The following is a 17,834-nucleotide window of genomic DNA, read 5'->3' as shown; positions in this document are numbered from 1 at the left end:
ATGTGGAGCCAGAATCTATTAAAGATGGTGCAGTCACATATCAGTGCCTGTGTTTCTAAACAAGGATCAGAAGTCCATGAGTGGACTCAGCTTTATGGCCAAGCCCTTGTCCCTAGAAGACATGAGGTCCTCTTGTTCCAGTCAGGTCTGGCCTGAGTCACTTACTTGCTCCATCTGAAAACTAAATCAGGAATTCCTTGTGCACACCTGTGCCCTGGCCTTCACCAAGAGCTGGAAGAAAACACAGGTAGCCCCGGGACTATAAAAAAAATCTGTTTTTGGTAATACTGCAGGCTGGGTCTGGTACTGCAGACGAGCGGAGCCCTTTCAGCAAAGACTGCGTTCTGCCGCCAGCTGTCACTCAGGCATGAGGGGGCGCGGCCTTGGGAACTGTCCAATCAAGGGTGCCGCTGGGGCAGGTGGGTGGGGATATGTGCCGCACAGGCGTGGGCGTCTCAACTGCGTCCTGCGGCTCCCAGAGTCTGGTGTTGCCTGCGGTTGATGGTCCCTGGTGGATCTGTCGCAGCCTCTGTCACGCTATGATCTGCACTGGTCTTGGAGTCGTAGGAAGGATTCAGGGAGACGCAGGAAACCTAGAAATGGTGAGTATTCTGCTGTGGCGTGGGGAGACAGGGACGAGGGGCTGGTTGGAACCGGCCATGGCGGATCTCGGGCCTCCCTGCGGACAAGTCTGGGGTCCGCCACCGGATTCCGCCTCCGCCCGCGGGCGCCGCTTGAACCTCGGTCCCCTCCAGCGCGAAGCGTAGGGGGTGGGTCGGCAGCCGGGACCCCAGTCGTACTGTCCCATTTCTGCGCGCGGCGACTTCGGCCCTGGCCGCAGAGCCTCCCTGGACAGCTCTGCGCGCAGCTCCGTGCCTCCGCAGATGGTGCAGTGACTACGCAGTGGGTCATCGAGGGACAGTCGTGACTTGGGCATCCTGGTTCATGCGTGGGAGGAGCTACGGTCTTTGGGATCCCCAGCCCCTTCTTTCTTCCTAGGGGGTGACCCGTTTTCTCTTGAGTTTTCCAAAGGTTTAGGGAGCAGGGTCTGAAATCCACCTCCCTGTCCCCCAACAACCTATGTTCACCTAGGGCTGACAATAAGCCCCTAAATTTCCAGTCACCTACAGGCATTCCCTAAGCCACCGTCCCCCCTCCGAATCACAGCATCATTATCAACTATTTTTTTCTCCGTGTTTATTTCAGACAGTCCCAATATTTTAATGGTTTATTTTTTACCCAGAGCCTTGCAATGCTCTTTTTTATTAAAAAGATTTATTATTTGCTTACGGATATTTTGCGTGAGAGGAAAGCCAACAATAACCACCCTCCTTGAATACGTCTTATGAAATCTGGGTTCCTCCCCACCCAGGACCTTCCCTGGGCACAGACGTCCTTCGGGAAGTCCTTTGGGTGGAGGCTCCTCTTGGGAAACTTTCCTCCATGTTGTCTCCTGTCATCACTGCCCCTCACGGGGTTTGTCAGTTGAAAACATTTATTGACTTAAGTCTTATTTTTTCAATAGGGATAAAATGTATTTAATCAGTAGAGCTTGAAACACTGTATAAAATAGTTCCAAACAGGCACAAAAGAGATGAATTCAGAAAATAAAGTATTCCAATATTACTATCCATTTTAATAGAATTATTCTTTCATTCTTTCTTTCTGAGCATGTGTAGTACGTTTCTGAGGTTTGTTTTATTTGGGGTGTTTTTAAAATACAATTTGAGGGCTTAGACTTGCAGAGTAGAATTGTTCAAGTATTATTAATTATTTATAAATTACTTTCTTTTCCTGGAAATGTAATTAACTGACTTTTGAAAAAAAGATATTTCAGGTTTTCTGGTTGAACTAGTAAAAAAACCTTTATAATTTTCTTCCTTTCCACATAAATACTGGATTTGTGTCATTTAACATATCACTGATGGTCCCAAGCAAATCTAGTGGAGAACAGAGACCTGTGTGGTCAGTGACTCAAACCAAGGCTCCTTTGAGCTTGTGAAGTGTTAACTTAGAAAAGAAAACAACAAAAAAGCCCTTTCAAAGTGAGAGGTAACAAGAACTTATTTGAGATCAATAGAATAGCTATTTGAGAAGAGTCGGTTCAGGCAGAAGCCCAATTAATGTTCCAATTAGGAGATAAAGGCAAGAGATATTTATGAGAAAGGAAAGGAGAACCATTACATCAATAGAAGAAAGGCATTTTTATTAGTGCAGATGATGTAGCATAGTGACATAACACAGCTAATTCTAAACAATTTTAAATTTTCAGTTAGTCATCAGTTCTGTAGTGAGAATATCTGCTTTCTTGTTATCCTTGCAAACTGTTCTTTGGGACACAATGTTAGGCCCAGTCCAAAGGTTATTTTGCCCTGTCTTAACATTCCAAGATTTGAGGCATAAGACATACAACGCATTTCTTCTGGGATGGCAGCTCTGGCTCCATTTTAATGTGGCTCTATTTATTATTTTTATTTATTTTATTTTACTTATTATTTTATAAAAGAGAAGTATTTGAAGGCCCACTTGGTTCTTCTGGGAGCCTCCCCTGCAGGTGTCCTACCTGCCCATACCTACAATGGAAGGAGACTTTACACTGAGAGAAACTACAGCCCTGGAAAGCCGGGGGTGCAGGTGTACATATGGGCGGGGCAGGAGGGATGATGCCCTTTCTGAGGTTGTGATATCCTTAGGCCTAGACATTTTTAGACGTTTTGAGTTTTGCATCACAGATTAGGTGCACTCAGAGTGTAGTTTGTGCACAAGAAGAAAGTCTGTGAAGATCAGGGGTTCTGTCTTGTGAACGAAGGGCTTATGAATTGGGGAGTTCACTGGGGTCAGAACTTAAGCTGAATCAGGCTGAGTTTCCTCACTGTGAAAATGGAAGCCTGGCGGGAGGAGGTGGGTGGGGGTATAGGGGGTAGGTATTGGGCTCCCAGATTTCATTCCTGGAGTGGCTCAAGCATTCCACCCTCCTTCCCCAGGGACTGACCCACTCCAGGGATTCTGTCCCAGCCAGGGGTGTCTAGACCCCCAAGTTTGTGATTATGTTCAACTTTCTGAATGTGTTTCTGTGTAGGGAAGCAGGTTGCTTATCTGCCTTGATTCCAATATTTCTTTCTTTTTGTCGGATTCCTTTATTCATTAAATGTTGCAGCCCTTTGATTCCAGTTTTCATTAAAACTGGGGGTTTTAAATTGGAAGTTGATTGAGAGATACGATGTGAGTAAGGACAGAAAATTGCGGACCAAATAGAATTTTTCTTCCATTCAGGCAAGAGAAACTTAAGATATGAGATGGGTGTTTTTAAGTGCTCAAGTGCATTTTCCATTTTTAGGTCTGTTTTGTATGTCCCTGTCCCTAGAGAGCTTTGACATGTAAAAGGCTATACTATTGTTCCCAAGGTAAAGGAACTCTAATTTTAATGTAAGGGAGGAAAAAAACAGTTGAATATTTATTTTCAATAATATGAGGAAACGCCTTAAAGCTTACGTAAATATTTGAAATTCCCTGTCCATTTCAGAGCTTAATTGCAAATCTAGTGCATTATAATATCTTACTCATCTCCTAATGTAGCCTTATTGTGAAATATAGCAGAGAGAAAATTGTCAATGCTTTTTGTACTTTTAGTTAGAAAGCGATTTACAAATTCTTTATGGTCTGCATTTTTATATCATTTAGTGTTTAAAGGATTAAATCGTGGAGTGGTGTCTATGTAGAAAAGTTAATTTTAAAAAGCAAAAGTTAATTTAAAATAATGATAAATCATAGGAAATATGGTATATACACATATCACTTTTTACTTTAAATTAATATGCATGGGAATGTTAAGAACGTTTCTGAGATAGGTAACTAACTACAGAAGACTCTCTGCCTGCATATCCTGCTCTGCTCTGGAGCTCTCACTCCAGCCACACTCATAACCAGTTTTGATCACTTCCTAATCATCTCGTTAATTTCTTTATATAAAAACTGGCCAGTATGATGAACATTTTTCTTACTCGTATTTGTTCTTGCAGTGAGTAGTCCAGGTTCACCTACTTGATGTTTGACTCCTGACAACGTAACCCCACCCCTCCCTTTCCCCCTACTGCTCCTTATCTGTCAGGCCAATGTGGACCTGGAGGCCCTCGCACTGAGCTGCTGCTTGCTGGGGAGTTCTCCTGTGGGCTGTGCTGCCCTGTGCTGTGTAGTGGATCTACCGAGCCTGGGGTCTGTATACCCAGGACTCCGGGTTGGCAGTTTAAGTAATTCCTTGTCCTTCGTGAGCAGAGTATGAGAATGGAACCCTCCTTACAGTGCTCCTGGGTCAGTGTCTTGGCTGGAACCCTAGTGTGTGTTTAGCTAGAATGTGTGACTGACGCTGAGTTTGCCCAGACATTAGGGACAGATCTTGGGGGTACGAGGATGATTATGCCTGGTGAATGAGGGGAGCCCATCAGATGGTCACTCCTTCAGGAGCAGTTATTTCAGACAGAGGAGACAGGGATGACAGACAGTAGGTGGGGAAATCCCAGAGGGCCCAGCAGGACCCCTCAGTAACACGGCTGCTGCCACTGCCCCTGCATCCATTGCAGCAAAGATCCTAACCCTCCGGGTGACAGTGGACAGCACCATGGTTTCAGTTTCACAGCGAAGGCAGCAGTTCAAGCCCTGCTTAAGCCCAGGGTACTCACCCTCTACAGCAACTGGTTGTCACATCAGGACCTCTAACCCTGTTGGCAGTGACGTGAGGCTCTGGAGGAGGGCTTTCAGTTGTCCCTAGGCTTCTGATTAAAAAACTGTCCTAGGCCCATACGATATGCCATCGTATCCACAGATATCATGACGTGCTGGGCTCTCTTTGAAACAGAGGCTGTCATAAGCACTGAGCACGGGACCTGCTGCTGAGGGGCCTGTGCCTTCGGCCCTGGAAACAGCTCCCTGTGCTCAACAAGGCGGCTGACATCTGCTTGTGACATGATGGAGCCAGCCCTTGGCCCTCCAGCTTGCGCCACCTGCAAGAGGGGTGACCTTCCTTACTCCAGTCCCTTGAAAGAAGTTACAGTGCTGGAGGAGGTCGCCCCTCTCGCAGGCTCCTGGGTTCCCTGGGCTGTTCCTAGGGACTCAGTGAGCGGCCGGCCCTGGGGAGGGCAGACTCTCAGGAGGACCACACACACTCGTACGTGGGGGAGCGCAGTGCAGAGCTGTGACTCTTCATCCCTTCGTTGGGACATTCCTGATAAAGGACTGAGCCCAAGGGTCACACAGCTCCCCAGACATCCAGCAGTCATCTTACCGCTGGCCCACAGTTGTCCCCATCTGCCTATGTTCACAGGCCCTTGCACCGTTGTCTGAGCTGCCCCTTTGTGGTAAGAGAACTCTGGGGATGTCTTGACTGAGACACCCCACGTGTAGATCTAGGTAACACTTGTCTGCACCCCAGGACAACCAGCTCCCCAAAACCAGACTCACCAGGAAACTGCCAACCGTCCTTGGACTTCCAGACTCCGCTGGTGGTAACCACGGCGCTTCTCGGAACACAGAGCACCCCGCTCTCCCACGGGGCATCCATGGAAGCTTCTCCTCCGTACTGGTCGCAGGCTCATAGGGCACCGCGTTGGCGTATTGACATAAGGTCTGATTAATTGAATGATACGTGGCCTGTTTCATCCATCAGTCAGTCATCAAGGGTGAATTGTAGTGAGTCTGCCTTTATCTTTTTTGATTGTTGATAGACTTCAGTTTTTTAAAAGCCATTTTAAGCTTACAGAAAAATTGTTCAGAGAGCACAGTGCATCCACACAGTTTCCATTATTTTTTAAATCTCGTATGACTGTGGTACATTATTTACAATTGCTGAACCAGTATTGATGCAGTGAAGTGCACTGTTTATATTAATGTTGACTTTATGTTATAGGATCTATGGGTTTTGAGATTTGTAATAATGTATATCCATCATTTTTATATACCGTATTATAGTTTTACTTCCCAGAAATCTTCTGTGCTCCCCTTATTCATTCCTCCCTCTAACCCTAATCTTTCAGACCCAGAGATCTTTTTATGGGCTCGTGGTTTTGTCTTTTCCAGAATGCCCCATACAGTGGAATCATACAGTGTGTAACCTTGTGAGATTGGCTGCTTTCTCTTAGCAATGTACTTTTAAGGTTCCCCCATGTCTTTTCATGGCTTAATCCCTCTTTTTTATTACATTGCATGGATTTACCATTGATTGTCTGCTTTTCAAAGGACACCTTACTTAACTCTAACTCTTGCTAATTATGAATAAAGTGCCTACAAATATTCATGTACAGGTTTTTGTGTGGACATAAGGTTTCAGTCCATTTAGGTCAATGCCAAGGAGCATGATTGCTGGATCTCACTATGTGTAGTAAGAGTACATTTTGTTTTGAAAAAAAGTCCCTGTCTCCAGTGTAGGCGTACCCAGTCCCGTTCCCACCAGCAGCGAGTGAGGATTGCCTGCGCGTTCACATCTCCACCAGCATTTGGTGTTCTGAGTATTTAATAAGTGCATAGTGATACCTCGTTGTTGTTTTCTTTGCACCTAGATTTTCTCGTGTTATCGTGTAGAAGTTTATTATTTTTGCATTTTACATTTTAGATCTGTGATGTGTTTTGAGTTAATTTTTGTGAAATGTGTGAGGCCTGTGTCTATATTTGTTTCATGTATGTTCGTGTGTTATTGCCAGCATTATTAGTTAAAAGTCTTCCTTTTACCATTGAATTGCCTTATTTCCTCTGTCAAAGATCGGTTGAGTGTACTTGTGTGGGTCTATAGGAAAGCAGTTGACTTGTGTTTCCCTTAATCTTTGCTTTAGTCTCTTATTAATTCCAGGAGTTACCTCTGTTGTTGTGGGTTCTTTCTGGTGTTTAATGTAGACACTCATGTCGTGAGGAATAAAAGCGGTAGATTTAGCTACAGGTTTTGTGAAGATGTTCTTTTGCAAGAAGTGGAAGTTTTCCTCTATTGGCAGTTTGTTATCCTAAGCAAATGTTCAGTTTTATCAAATCCTTTTTTGTTTTCATTTCCTCCCTGTTTCCTTTCTGATGGTAGTAATTTCTGCCTCTTTTCTGAGTTATCTTGTTTAGATGTTTACCAGTTTTATTTATCTTGTCAAAGAAGCGACTTAAAAAATTTTTCTCCATTGATTTTCTACAATACTATTGACTTTTTCATAATTTTTATTATTTCTTTTATTCTGTTTACTTTCAGTTTAATATTCTTTTTAAATTGTTTCTTAGGGTAGTTGCTTACATTATTGAGTATAGATTTTTTTTTTTTTTTTAGTGTATTTGTTCAGTGCCATAAATTTCCCTCCAGGCATTGCTTTTGCTGCGTCCTACAAACTTTGCTACATTGTGTTTTCATTTTATTTGGTTCAAAATAATTTTTCATTTCTCTCGAGACCCCTTTGATCCTGTGTATTTTTGAATCTGCATGTATTTAGGGGTTTTCCAACTCTCTTCATGTTGCTGATTTCTGGGTGAATTCCTGTGTGGTCTAAAAGCATATTTTGTATGATTCCTGTTCTTTCAAAATTTTAAGGTGTGCTTTGTGTCCTAGGATGAGTTCTGTCTTGGCGAATGTTCTATGTGAACTTGAGAAGAATGCATATTCTGCTACTGTTGCATGAAGTATTCCGTTGGTTACCGTTAAGTCCAGCTGTTTCAGAGTGCTGCTCAGTTCCACTCTGTCCTTCCTGATTTTCTGCTCCTGGAATTTATAATTCACGATAAGGGGGTATTGAAGTCTCCAGCCACAGCAGCTGAGTCTGTTTCTCCTTGCATTTTGTCAGCCCTCACCTTATATATTTTGCCTCTGTTTTGCTGTGCATATATACACCTAAAAGACTGCTGTGCCTTCCTGGAGATGGACCCCTTTGTCATCATGCAGTGTCCCTCTTTATCGCTGGAGTTTTCCTTGGTTTGAAATCGCGGTTGTTTATAAATCACATGCCCATGCCAGTGTCCTTTGCTTGCCGTTGGCATGGTTTATTTTCCTCCATCCCTTTACCTTTCATCTGTCTACATATTTAAAGTGGGTTTCTTGTGGACAACATATAAGTAAGTGTGATTTTTGAAACTCTGATACTGCTGTATTTTTCAATTATATTGATACTATTGATGATTAAAGTGGGTTTTGATACTGTTAGATTAATGTTTACCAAATGTTTTTACTGTTTTCCATTTGTTTCCTTTGTTCTTTATTTCTTTTTGTCTTCAGTCTTTTTGTCTGCTTGTTTTAGCGTTAATTGAGCATTTTACCTAATTTTTTATTTCTCTAATAGCATATCAGTCACACATTTAAAAAAAGAACTTTTTTAGCTGTTGCCCTGTCAAATCCTTTATTTTCCTTTCCCCCTTTTTTCCTTTCTGATAGTAGTAGTTTCGGTTTTGAGTACACATTTACAACTAACGCACATCCTATATCAAGTAACACTCCGCCACTTCACTGGTTGTACAAGTACCACATACCACACTATTCCCAACGCTCCCTCCACTTTTCCTTGTCACATTGCTATCATTTATTTCAACTACCCATAAACATTTTTATTAATATTAAATTATTGCTAATATTATTTTAAGTATCATGAGTTATATAAGAAATACAAAAGATGTTTTATCTTTATTAATTCCTTTTCTGCTACTCTACCTTTATCATTTACATTCTTTTGATGAACTGTGAAACATTTCAAAGTAGATCTATTAGTGTCTCTATTTGTGTCTCAGAAAGTCCTTATTTCTCTTTTATTTTTGAAGATAATTTTGCTTGACACAGTTTTATGAGAGTGTTGTTTTAATTTCAAAACATTCAGTATTTCACTGCACTCCCGTTCTTGTGTGTGTGGGTGTGTGGGTGTGTGTGTGTGTGTGTGTGTGTGTTTTCCTGAAAAGGAAGTTTGATTTAATTCACATCTTTGTTTCTCTATACCCTATAGTCTATTTACCCTTCTGGCTTCTTTCAATACATTCTCTTTAGTTTTTGATTTCTAATTTGAATATGGTATACTTAAGTATACATATTTGGTGTTTTTTATGTTTTCTGTTTTAGAGTTTTCTGGATTAACAGTATGTCATCTATTATGAGTTTTAGGAAATTTTAGTGACTCTTCCCTCACTTACCTTTCTTGTTTCTTTCTGTCTGTTTTTCTTCAGGTATTCCCATTACATGTATTTCAGACCTCGTGTTAAAAGTTGCCCTAGGGTTCATGGATATTGTGTTCGTTTTTTGTTGTTGTTGTTGTCGTCATTCTTTATCATCTTTGCAGTAGATTTGGGTGAAAAAAAATACATATATATGTATATATATATGTATTTTTTTTTCTTTTTTAATGCAAGCCTTGTGAATAACAGAATAGTTGGGGCATATTCACAATACCATATATATTTTTTTCTTTTTTCCTGTTTTGGAGATGTCAGTATTGCCTGTGACATCAAGGCTCTGGTGGATCTAAGAAGATTTGTTCATTTCAAGTTTCTTTTACTTTTATTTTTGTTTGGTTGGGTTTTCTGCAGGTTGTGTGTGTGTGTGTGTGTGTGTGTGTGTGTGTGTGTTTAATTTCTATTTTGTGTGTGTGAGAATGAGAATGACAGCTCCTGAGTTTTTAAAGTGCCATACCAGAACTTGGCAAAGTAGTCTCCAGAGTGACTCGGTAAACACTTCCTCTGAGATAGGAGAATGGAAATTTTCTGTTCTTTTGGAGGAAGGCACTGTTGAATCCTTTATGTATTCTATAATCATGGGCAAATTCATCTCAACCCATGTGGACTTCAATGAACTCCATTGAAATCTGCAGCTTGTAATCTCTTCCTCAAGGGCAGCGAGGCCCATGGTACCCTGTTATGGTTTGACTAGAAAGAGCTCTTCTGGCCCATTATCTCAGCATGTGTTCTAAAATTTGGCCGGAAGCAACCCTGAGCACATGAGTACAGGGACTTTGTGATCTAACTTGCCATTCCTTCTTCTTTGTGTCTGAGCTCTAAGTTCCAAATAACTTTTCAATTTCTTTGTATTGGACAGAGAGAGAAGGAAGAACTCAGTCTGTGATAAATACCCCACAAGTTCAAAGCAGTCCTTTTCTTCAAGCATTTTTACATCCAGCCAGCTGCACCTGATTACTGGTAAAGGACTTTAGGATGACATGGACAGCTGGCTTTGTTGATGGGAAGAGAAGGAAAAACTTCCAGTTTTTCACTATGTTTTGTTCCTTAAAACTTTATGCACATTTTACCCTCTGTCTCTTCAAGTGCTATAAAAGGTGGGTAATGAGGAAGAAGATGAAAAAATTGTTTTTCACAAGGAATTGATGGTCTTAATAATATATGTTTCATTTCTATAGCAATTTTCTTATTTCCCTACATGTTCAGGACCCTGACATTGGAGATAAATAAGATGTAAAGTGATCATAGTAAAAATGTGTAAGTAATTTCCATGTGTTAATTATGGTTACTTATTAAATTTATGAGCAAGTGTGGACAGAGAGTGAGTTTTTGATAATCAAGTCATAGATGAGATGTTTGGAGATGAGAGAATCATATGTTACCTTACTATAAATGGAGTCTAGATGTCCAGTGCTGTCAGTCTCACACATCCCACTGTACCCATATGTTGGATGTTTTAGGACTCAGTGACCTTTGAGGATGTGGCTGTGACCTTCACCCCAGAGGAGTGGGCTTTACTGGATCCTTCACAGAAGAAACTCTATAGAGATGTGATGCGGGAAACCATCAGGAACCTGGCCTCAGTGGGTAAGGATGGCAACTTACCTCCACTTCATCAATTAGAGAACAAGTGTTTTCTGTTCATCAGCATTGTTCTAAGATGTGGAATGTGGAAAGGGAGGATGCCGATAAATAACCTGGGCATGGTCACAGCTCATCATGAATCTAGAAGCTGATAATTTTTCTATAATTTTAATGCTTTGGAATCACTTTTCTGGGTCTGTATTTTAGGAAAAGAATGGAAAGGTCCTGACATTGACGATCAGTACAAAAACCAGGGGAGAATACTAAGGTGAGTTGCACAATAGAAAGCAATGTCTTATGAGAATTTTAGTTTGTTATGATGTTAAAAAAAAAAAAAAAGCAGATAAAACTAATAAACTAATATCTCTCATAGAAAATTTTTACGAAAAATACTTTCTTAAATATACGTGTTCAGTGTTTGCAAAATTGTTCACTTGGAAACAGCATTAATAAACCCTATTATATTTAAATATCACAGTTTGATAATAGCAAGGGCGAAGTCTTCTTGGAGAGCCTTAGTACATATTTCAGACAATTTAGACAAGACAGAATAGCTACAGTTTTCTTATAAATCAAAATAAATATAATTACTATAAAACCATTAATAAAGAAATCGTTTAAAATGTGCTTCTTGTTTTTAAAGAACTCAAATGGTAGAGAGACTCTGTGAAAGTAAAGAGGTTAGTCAACGTGGAGAACACTTCAGCCTTATTACAGATTTCAGTCTGAAGAAGAAAACTACTGGAATAAATCCATGTGAGCACAGTTCATGTGGAAAAGTCTTGGTGTGTCATTCATCCCTTGATGGACTCATCAAATGTCACACTGGACACAAGCCCTATGAGTATCTGAAATGTGGAGAGAAGCCATATAAATGTAATGTATGTGAGAAAGCCTTTAGTCATCTCCAGTGCTTTGAACAACATGAAGGAACTCACAACGGAGAGAAAACTGATAAATGTAAGGAATGTGGGAAAATCTTCAGTTGTTCAAGCTCACTTCAATTACATGAAAGAACTCACACTGGAGAGAAACTCTATGAATGTAAACAATGTGGTAAAGCCTTCAGTATTTCTAGTTCTCTTCAAATGCGTGAAATAGCTCACAGTGGAGAGAAACCCTATGAATGTGAGGAATGTAGTAAAGCCTTCAGATATTATCAAAGTTTTCAAACACATGAAAGACATCACACTGGAGAGAAACCATATGAATGTGAAAAATGTAGTAAAGCATTTAGTTGTCTCAGTTATCTTCGAAAACATGAAAGAACCCACATAACAGAGAAACCCTATGAATGTAAGCTATGTAGTAAAACATTCAGGTATCCCAGTTATCTTCAAATACATGAAAGAACTCACAGTGAAGAGAAACCCTACGAATGTAAAATATGTAATAAAACATTTAGTTGTCTCAGTTATCTTCGAAAACATAAAAGAACTCATACCGGAGAGAAACCCTATGAATGTAAGGAATGTGGAAAAGCCTTCAGATGTTACCAAAGTCTTCAAACACATGAAAGAAGTCACACTGGAGAGAAACCCTACGAATGTAAACTATGTGGTAAAGCATTCAGGTGTCTCAGTGATCTTCGAAGACATGAAAGAACTCACATAACAGAGAAACCCTATGAATGTAAAATATGTCATAAAGCATTTAGATGTCCCAGTTATCTTCAGATACATGAAAGAAATCACACCGGAGAGAAACCCTATGAATGTAAAATTTGTAGTAAAGCATTCAGATATCCCAGTTATCTTCAAATACATGAAAAAACTCACATAACAGAGAAACCCTATGAATGTAAAATATGTCATAAAACATTTAGATGTCCCAGTTATCTTCGAACACATGAAAGAACTCACACTGGAGAGAAACCCTATGTGTGTAAAATATGTAGTAAAGCATTTAGATATCTCAGTTATCTTCAAATACACGAAAGAACTCACACTGGAGAGAAACCTTATGAATGTAAGGAATGTGGAAAAGCCTTTAGTTATCATACAAACTTTCGAAGACACCTGACAATGCACACTAAAGAGAAACCATATAAAAGTGCAGAATGTGGACAAGACTTCAGTTATCCCAGTTCCTTTCAAACACATGAAAGTACATACTGGATAAAACCTCTTGAATTTATACAGCATGGGAAAGACTTGTATTGGCCCGTATCTTTACACATGAAACTTCCAGAGGAGAACAGAAGTGTAACATGAGAAAACTTGATAGAAGTTAATCCATATATAACGTGCCAGAAAAGTTTCAACATGAAACAGTTCTTATTCAAGTTGTAAGTACATTGTTTTTCCTAAACCTCTCTTTAAAAGTGCATTATTGGACCTTGGATTGCTACTACTTATGTTCAGAAATGAATAATCAGGTGTAAGATAATTCTAAGAGTTGTCTTTCAACAATAGTACGTAAGATTAATATTGCTTTTTTCTTAAAATGTTAATAATACGTCTCTATTTTGAAACCTGTTAGATTCATGGGTGATTGAAATGTATTTCTTATATGCAATTATGTTAAAAAAATTTTTTTTATAATGCTTTGTTTGTTCTGTGTTAAGGGACCGTTAAAAAAGAACGGTTTAGTAGTTGGATTTTCGTAGTAGCCTTGTGGCAATTCATGTCCTTAGATTATTATATATAGTCTACCTTTCCCTCTGCTAAAGCTCCTTTTGGGGGATGATGGATATGAAAGCTTTTTTTCATTTTACATACTGATAAATATTGGGAATAAATTTTATGAATGGCAATTTTATGAAATAATATAGTTTCATGTGAATATTATTTTTATATTTGTGCCTTTGCTTTTTATCCTTCCTTCTGACTAGTAGTTGGTGAATTGACTTTGATTTAAGAAGAGGGACCTGTATTAGAGTAACAAAATCTACAGTGGGAAATATTTCCCTTGTGGATAATGTTAGGAACTTGATTTTCCAGAAACCATCCCTTTTATGATTCCATGTTAGAATTCCTTAGTAACCTCACTTGCATTAGATTTGAAAGGCAAAAACAAGACAGTCAGATTTTGGAGCCACCATTTGGACAGACAGATATATAGGACCTTCAAGGACACCACCTTCCATTCCATTTTTTGGATTCTTTAACTTTCCAATCAAGACTACCCTCACAACCTCTACCAACTGTCTAATATCCATTTTCTGAGAGGTATAACTTTCTGCTGATGTCTTCCCAAGACTCACATCAAAGGTGCATTGGAGTCTGGAGTCTTGCGTCAGCCCTCTTGTGTCCACCAGGAAACTGATTCAGACTTTCATGCTATGTCTGATTCCTTCTTCTCTAGATTATATCCATATAAGGTCTCACTTGTATACAAAACATCTTATGCTGTTAATAGTGCAATGAGCATGTTTTTCTGATTGACCATGACATCTACAATGGGGCCATCAACAAGAAGAACATGGGAATCTTTTTCTCTATTGCATGTGCAATGGCTGCCTTGACTCAGTCCTTCCATGTGAAAAAAAAAAGCACCTTCCTCCTGTCAGGAAGACTGCAGGTGTTTCCTGTTGCTTGTAGCTGAATGTAATCCCTCAATATGCTTTCAGTTGTGTTTGATTGTATGTGATTAAAGGTATGTGCTTTTTTTTTTTTTTTTGCCAAATGAACACTATTGTAGATTTTTCTTAGAAATATTTTATTAACTTGTCTAAGTCATGTGCTAACAAATGTTATGTTTTTCGTTTCCTGAGAGGATATGTTAAAATGTCCCATTGTAATTATGGATTTTGAAATAAACTTTGCAGTTCTCTTCATTTAATCATTATACATTATGAGTCAATTTTATCATTGCATTCAAGTTCAGGTAATTTTTTCTAAGGCTTATACAGCTTTTGTCATGACACTAATTTTTATTCACTTGTAATACCAAAAACCTTAAATCATGGTTTTCTGTAGGACCCTCTTGCCAGTGACCTGCAGGAGTATGCCTGTATTCAAAGAGGAGTGTATTATGAATGCTGTAATAAGAGTGACCACAAAGTACACATGACTGTGGGGTGAAACATAAAAGGTTGCCAGGACTTTAATATTTGTCTCGTGTTAGATGATTTGATGGCTATGCAAATCACTAGAACATTTTTGTATATTGAATGCTATGAGGAGATAAACATATTATTGATAATCATAAACTTTGTTTTCTAGAAGGCAAAAAACATCATAATGAAGCTAAATTGAATTTGTAAGAAGCCCCAGTCAGTCATATCAGTAAGAAGAGGGCAGTATTGGTCATTTTTATAATTTGGAATTGTCACTTTTACCATTTTTGAAATGTGGTTACAAAATATATTTATTTTTGTCTTTGTCCATCATGGTCACCAGGAACCTTTGATGAAGGAGGTGTGTGACATTTCTTTTCAACAGAATAAGAGATGGCATTACAAAAATTGTAGGTTAGCTCCCCGTCCATATGTCTTTAGTACTCATCTGAACACTGATGTATTTCCTATGTTATAGTACACCATTTACCGTAGGTGTGTCAATTAAAATATATAAATTCACTTCTTGATATACTACATAATATTTTTAATACTGTTTTTTATGACTCAACTAAGGACTGTAGTTTAGGTAACTTGCGAGAGAACACGAACCTAGCAAGGGAGAAAGGACCACTGGTCTCATCAAGCATTTTTTGCTAAGAGACTATACTCTTGATGCTCATGTTTCAACATCCCTCATTGCCATGCACTTTAGAGTCATCGTATCCAACATGGCACAAATAATCAAGGTACTGTAGGATTTGGATACAACAGCAGTGCTGGTGCTTATATTTTTGTAGGAAAAGAGATGCATAACAAATGATATAGATTTAGTTTACAGGATGGAAATAAAGGCTTTGAAGGAAATTAAAAAGTGTCGTGACACAATAGGGAGGCTGGGGTGTATATAGTTCTTTTCTATGAGGATACGAACCTCAGAAAGTGAGGAAATATAAGTAATTATATATTACTTATATTTCGACCATGTAACTCATATTAAACACTTTTTCAGGAACTGCTTGGGTATGAAAATAGAGGGCAGCAATACAGAATTCCTCCTTTTTTTGATTAACAGTAAAGATTCTCCATAAAGGTAAAGATATAGACATGGCCCATCTTCACTTTTACCATCATTACAAATTTTGTGTATATATCATGTAGTCATTAGTTTGGGCATTGTTATCTGAGACTTGAGACTTTCAACTGAATTTGACCATAAATATTTGTGGTGTCTTAGTGTTTCAGGACATTTGAGAAGATTTTCATTTATCTTTAAATATTTAAAATGTCATAGTATTTGGCATTTTCATATTACTGCTGTACACACTGACAAAGCGTATGCCCCATACGCCATGGAGTCTTCTCTTTAACTTGATACAAGTAGTGACATCAGTCTTGACATCAGATTCCATTGTTATCAAAAAAGATCTATGATAAAACAAAGTAATTCATCAAAATATCTTTAGCATGAAAAACACATGTACAGAGTAAAGAATTTTTATAAGATGAGGATAAGCTCCAAATGCGGAGATCTCAACATGATAATATTTTTAGATGCATTGGTCACACACAAAAAGAATCTTTGAAAACATATATGTGGTCACTAGCAGCAGAATCAACCAATGAAAATGGTACAGTGTCACAAGGAAAAATACAGAGTAACAGAGTGATGGGTGGGTTTTTTTTTCTGATATGTAAGGAGCTCTAAATGATCATTCTCATATTCCAAACAAGAAAAAAAATAAAAAAAATGAGGAACCTGAAAAACAGCACCTCTTTGTAGATCTTTGAGAAATTCGAGATCACATGGTAAAGCAATGCCCACAGAATGAAAGACAGCTGACTATAGGGAAATACTGCCAACCTAGAGGGGAAGCAAGAGGAGCAGCAACCTTTAGAACACATAAACTGTCAATGACAAATTAGTTGTAGACACCATGTGAACTTGTTTGAAAGTTAAAACTTTAGGGGGTCCAGTCTTAGGGAACCCCTCAAAATTCATGAATTTTTCAAAGGAGCTCAAGCAGGTTCTCACTGAAAGACTAGAATAAATTGTCTCATGTTCCATGCAGGAAATGGGGGTGGGGGGTGCGTTTTGATATATACTCAAAGCATTTGATTGTAACTGAGGCCATCCCTCAAAGAAAACTAATTTGCCAAAACCTTTTCCAGTTGTTTAAAGGGCAGTCAGATAACTCCAAGACACTTCAGGTTTTCTCTCTTACAAAAGAGGAGGAATAAATGCTTAGAATCAGTTCTGAAGTTCATAATCCAGAGATTCTGTCCTACCAAAACATTACAGTATTAAATATAAGGGGACATTTTTACAACCAAGTACCTTTCTACCATGTATCTAGGTGGGCAACACAAACACCGTGTTTCTAGGTGTTGCCCCAAACACACCTGGAGAGAAAAATAAAAGGACACTAGAGGCTATTAAAGCCCTGATATCTACAGCTAGAGTACACAGTACTCTATTCAAGATATCATACAACTTCACAGTAAAGGTTTATTTACTGCAAATCTTATTGTGAAAATTCACAAGTATGTAGAAATGAAAACACTCTTGGACAACCACTGGGTTAAAGAGGAAATTGAAAGGGAATATAAAAAATATCTTGAGACGGGAACTTCCAGTCAAGATGGCAGAGTAGGTAAAGGCTATGCTTGACTACTCTCATGGCCATATCAAAATTACAACTAAACTATAGAACAACCATCATTGAGAATCGCCTGAAGTCTAGCTTAACAGAAGTACTATTACTAAGGACACACAGAAGAAGCCATGTTGAGCCTGGTAGAAGGGGCAGGGCCTTGGACCAGGCTGGTCCCACATTCACACTTGACAGTTAAAAATCAAGAGCGATATCTCTGTTTTGGAGGTTCCCCCTTGAAAAATGAGGGGTCCCGGCCCCACACAAGGCTCCCTAGCCCAGGGTTCTAGTGCCAGGAAGAGAAGTCCCCACAACTTCTGGCAGTGAAAACCAGCAGAAATTGTGGCTTAGTGAGAGGAGGGTGACTGGAGTCCCAAGTGTTGCTCTTAAAGGGCCCATACACAGACTTACTTGCTGATGGAGTCATTCACTAT

General features: G+C 39.2%; 1 protein-coding gene across 1 annotated transcript; it reads left to right on the top strand.

The window, feature by feature from the left end:
• Positions 1–436: 436 nt before the first annotated feature.
• LOC105301931 (zinc finger protein 791-like) lies at positions 437–14,537 on the top strand. Its single transcript, XM_023520267.1, has 4 exons — positions 437–602; positions 10,623–10,749; positions 10,954–11,014; positions 11,390–14,537. Exons 1-4 carry the CDS (start codon positions 540–542, stop codon positions 12,957–12,959), a joined length of 1,821 nt encoding a protein of 606 aa, XP_023376035.1. The 5' UTR covers positions 437–539; the 3' UTR covers positions 12,960–14,537.
• The last annotated feature ends 3,297 nt before the right edge of the window (positions 14,538–17,834 follow it).

This window comes from Pteropus vampyrus, unplaced genomic scaffold, assembly GCF_000151845.1.
Source record: "Pteropus vampyrus isolate Shadow unplaced genomic scaffold, Pvam_2.0 Scaffold255, whole genome shotgun sequence".
NCBI lineage: Eukaryota > Metazoa > Chordata > Mammalia > Chiroptera > Pteropodidae > Pteropus > Pteropus vampyrus.
This window is presented reverse-complemented; position numbering and strand designations above follow the sequence as displayed.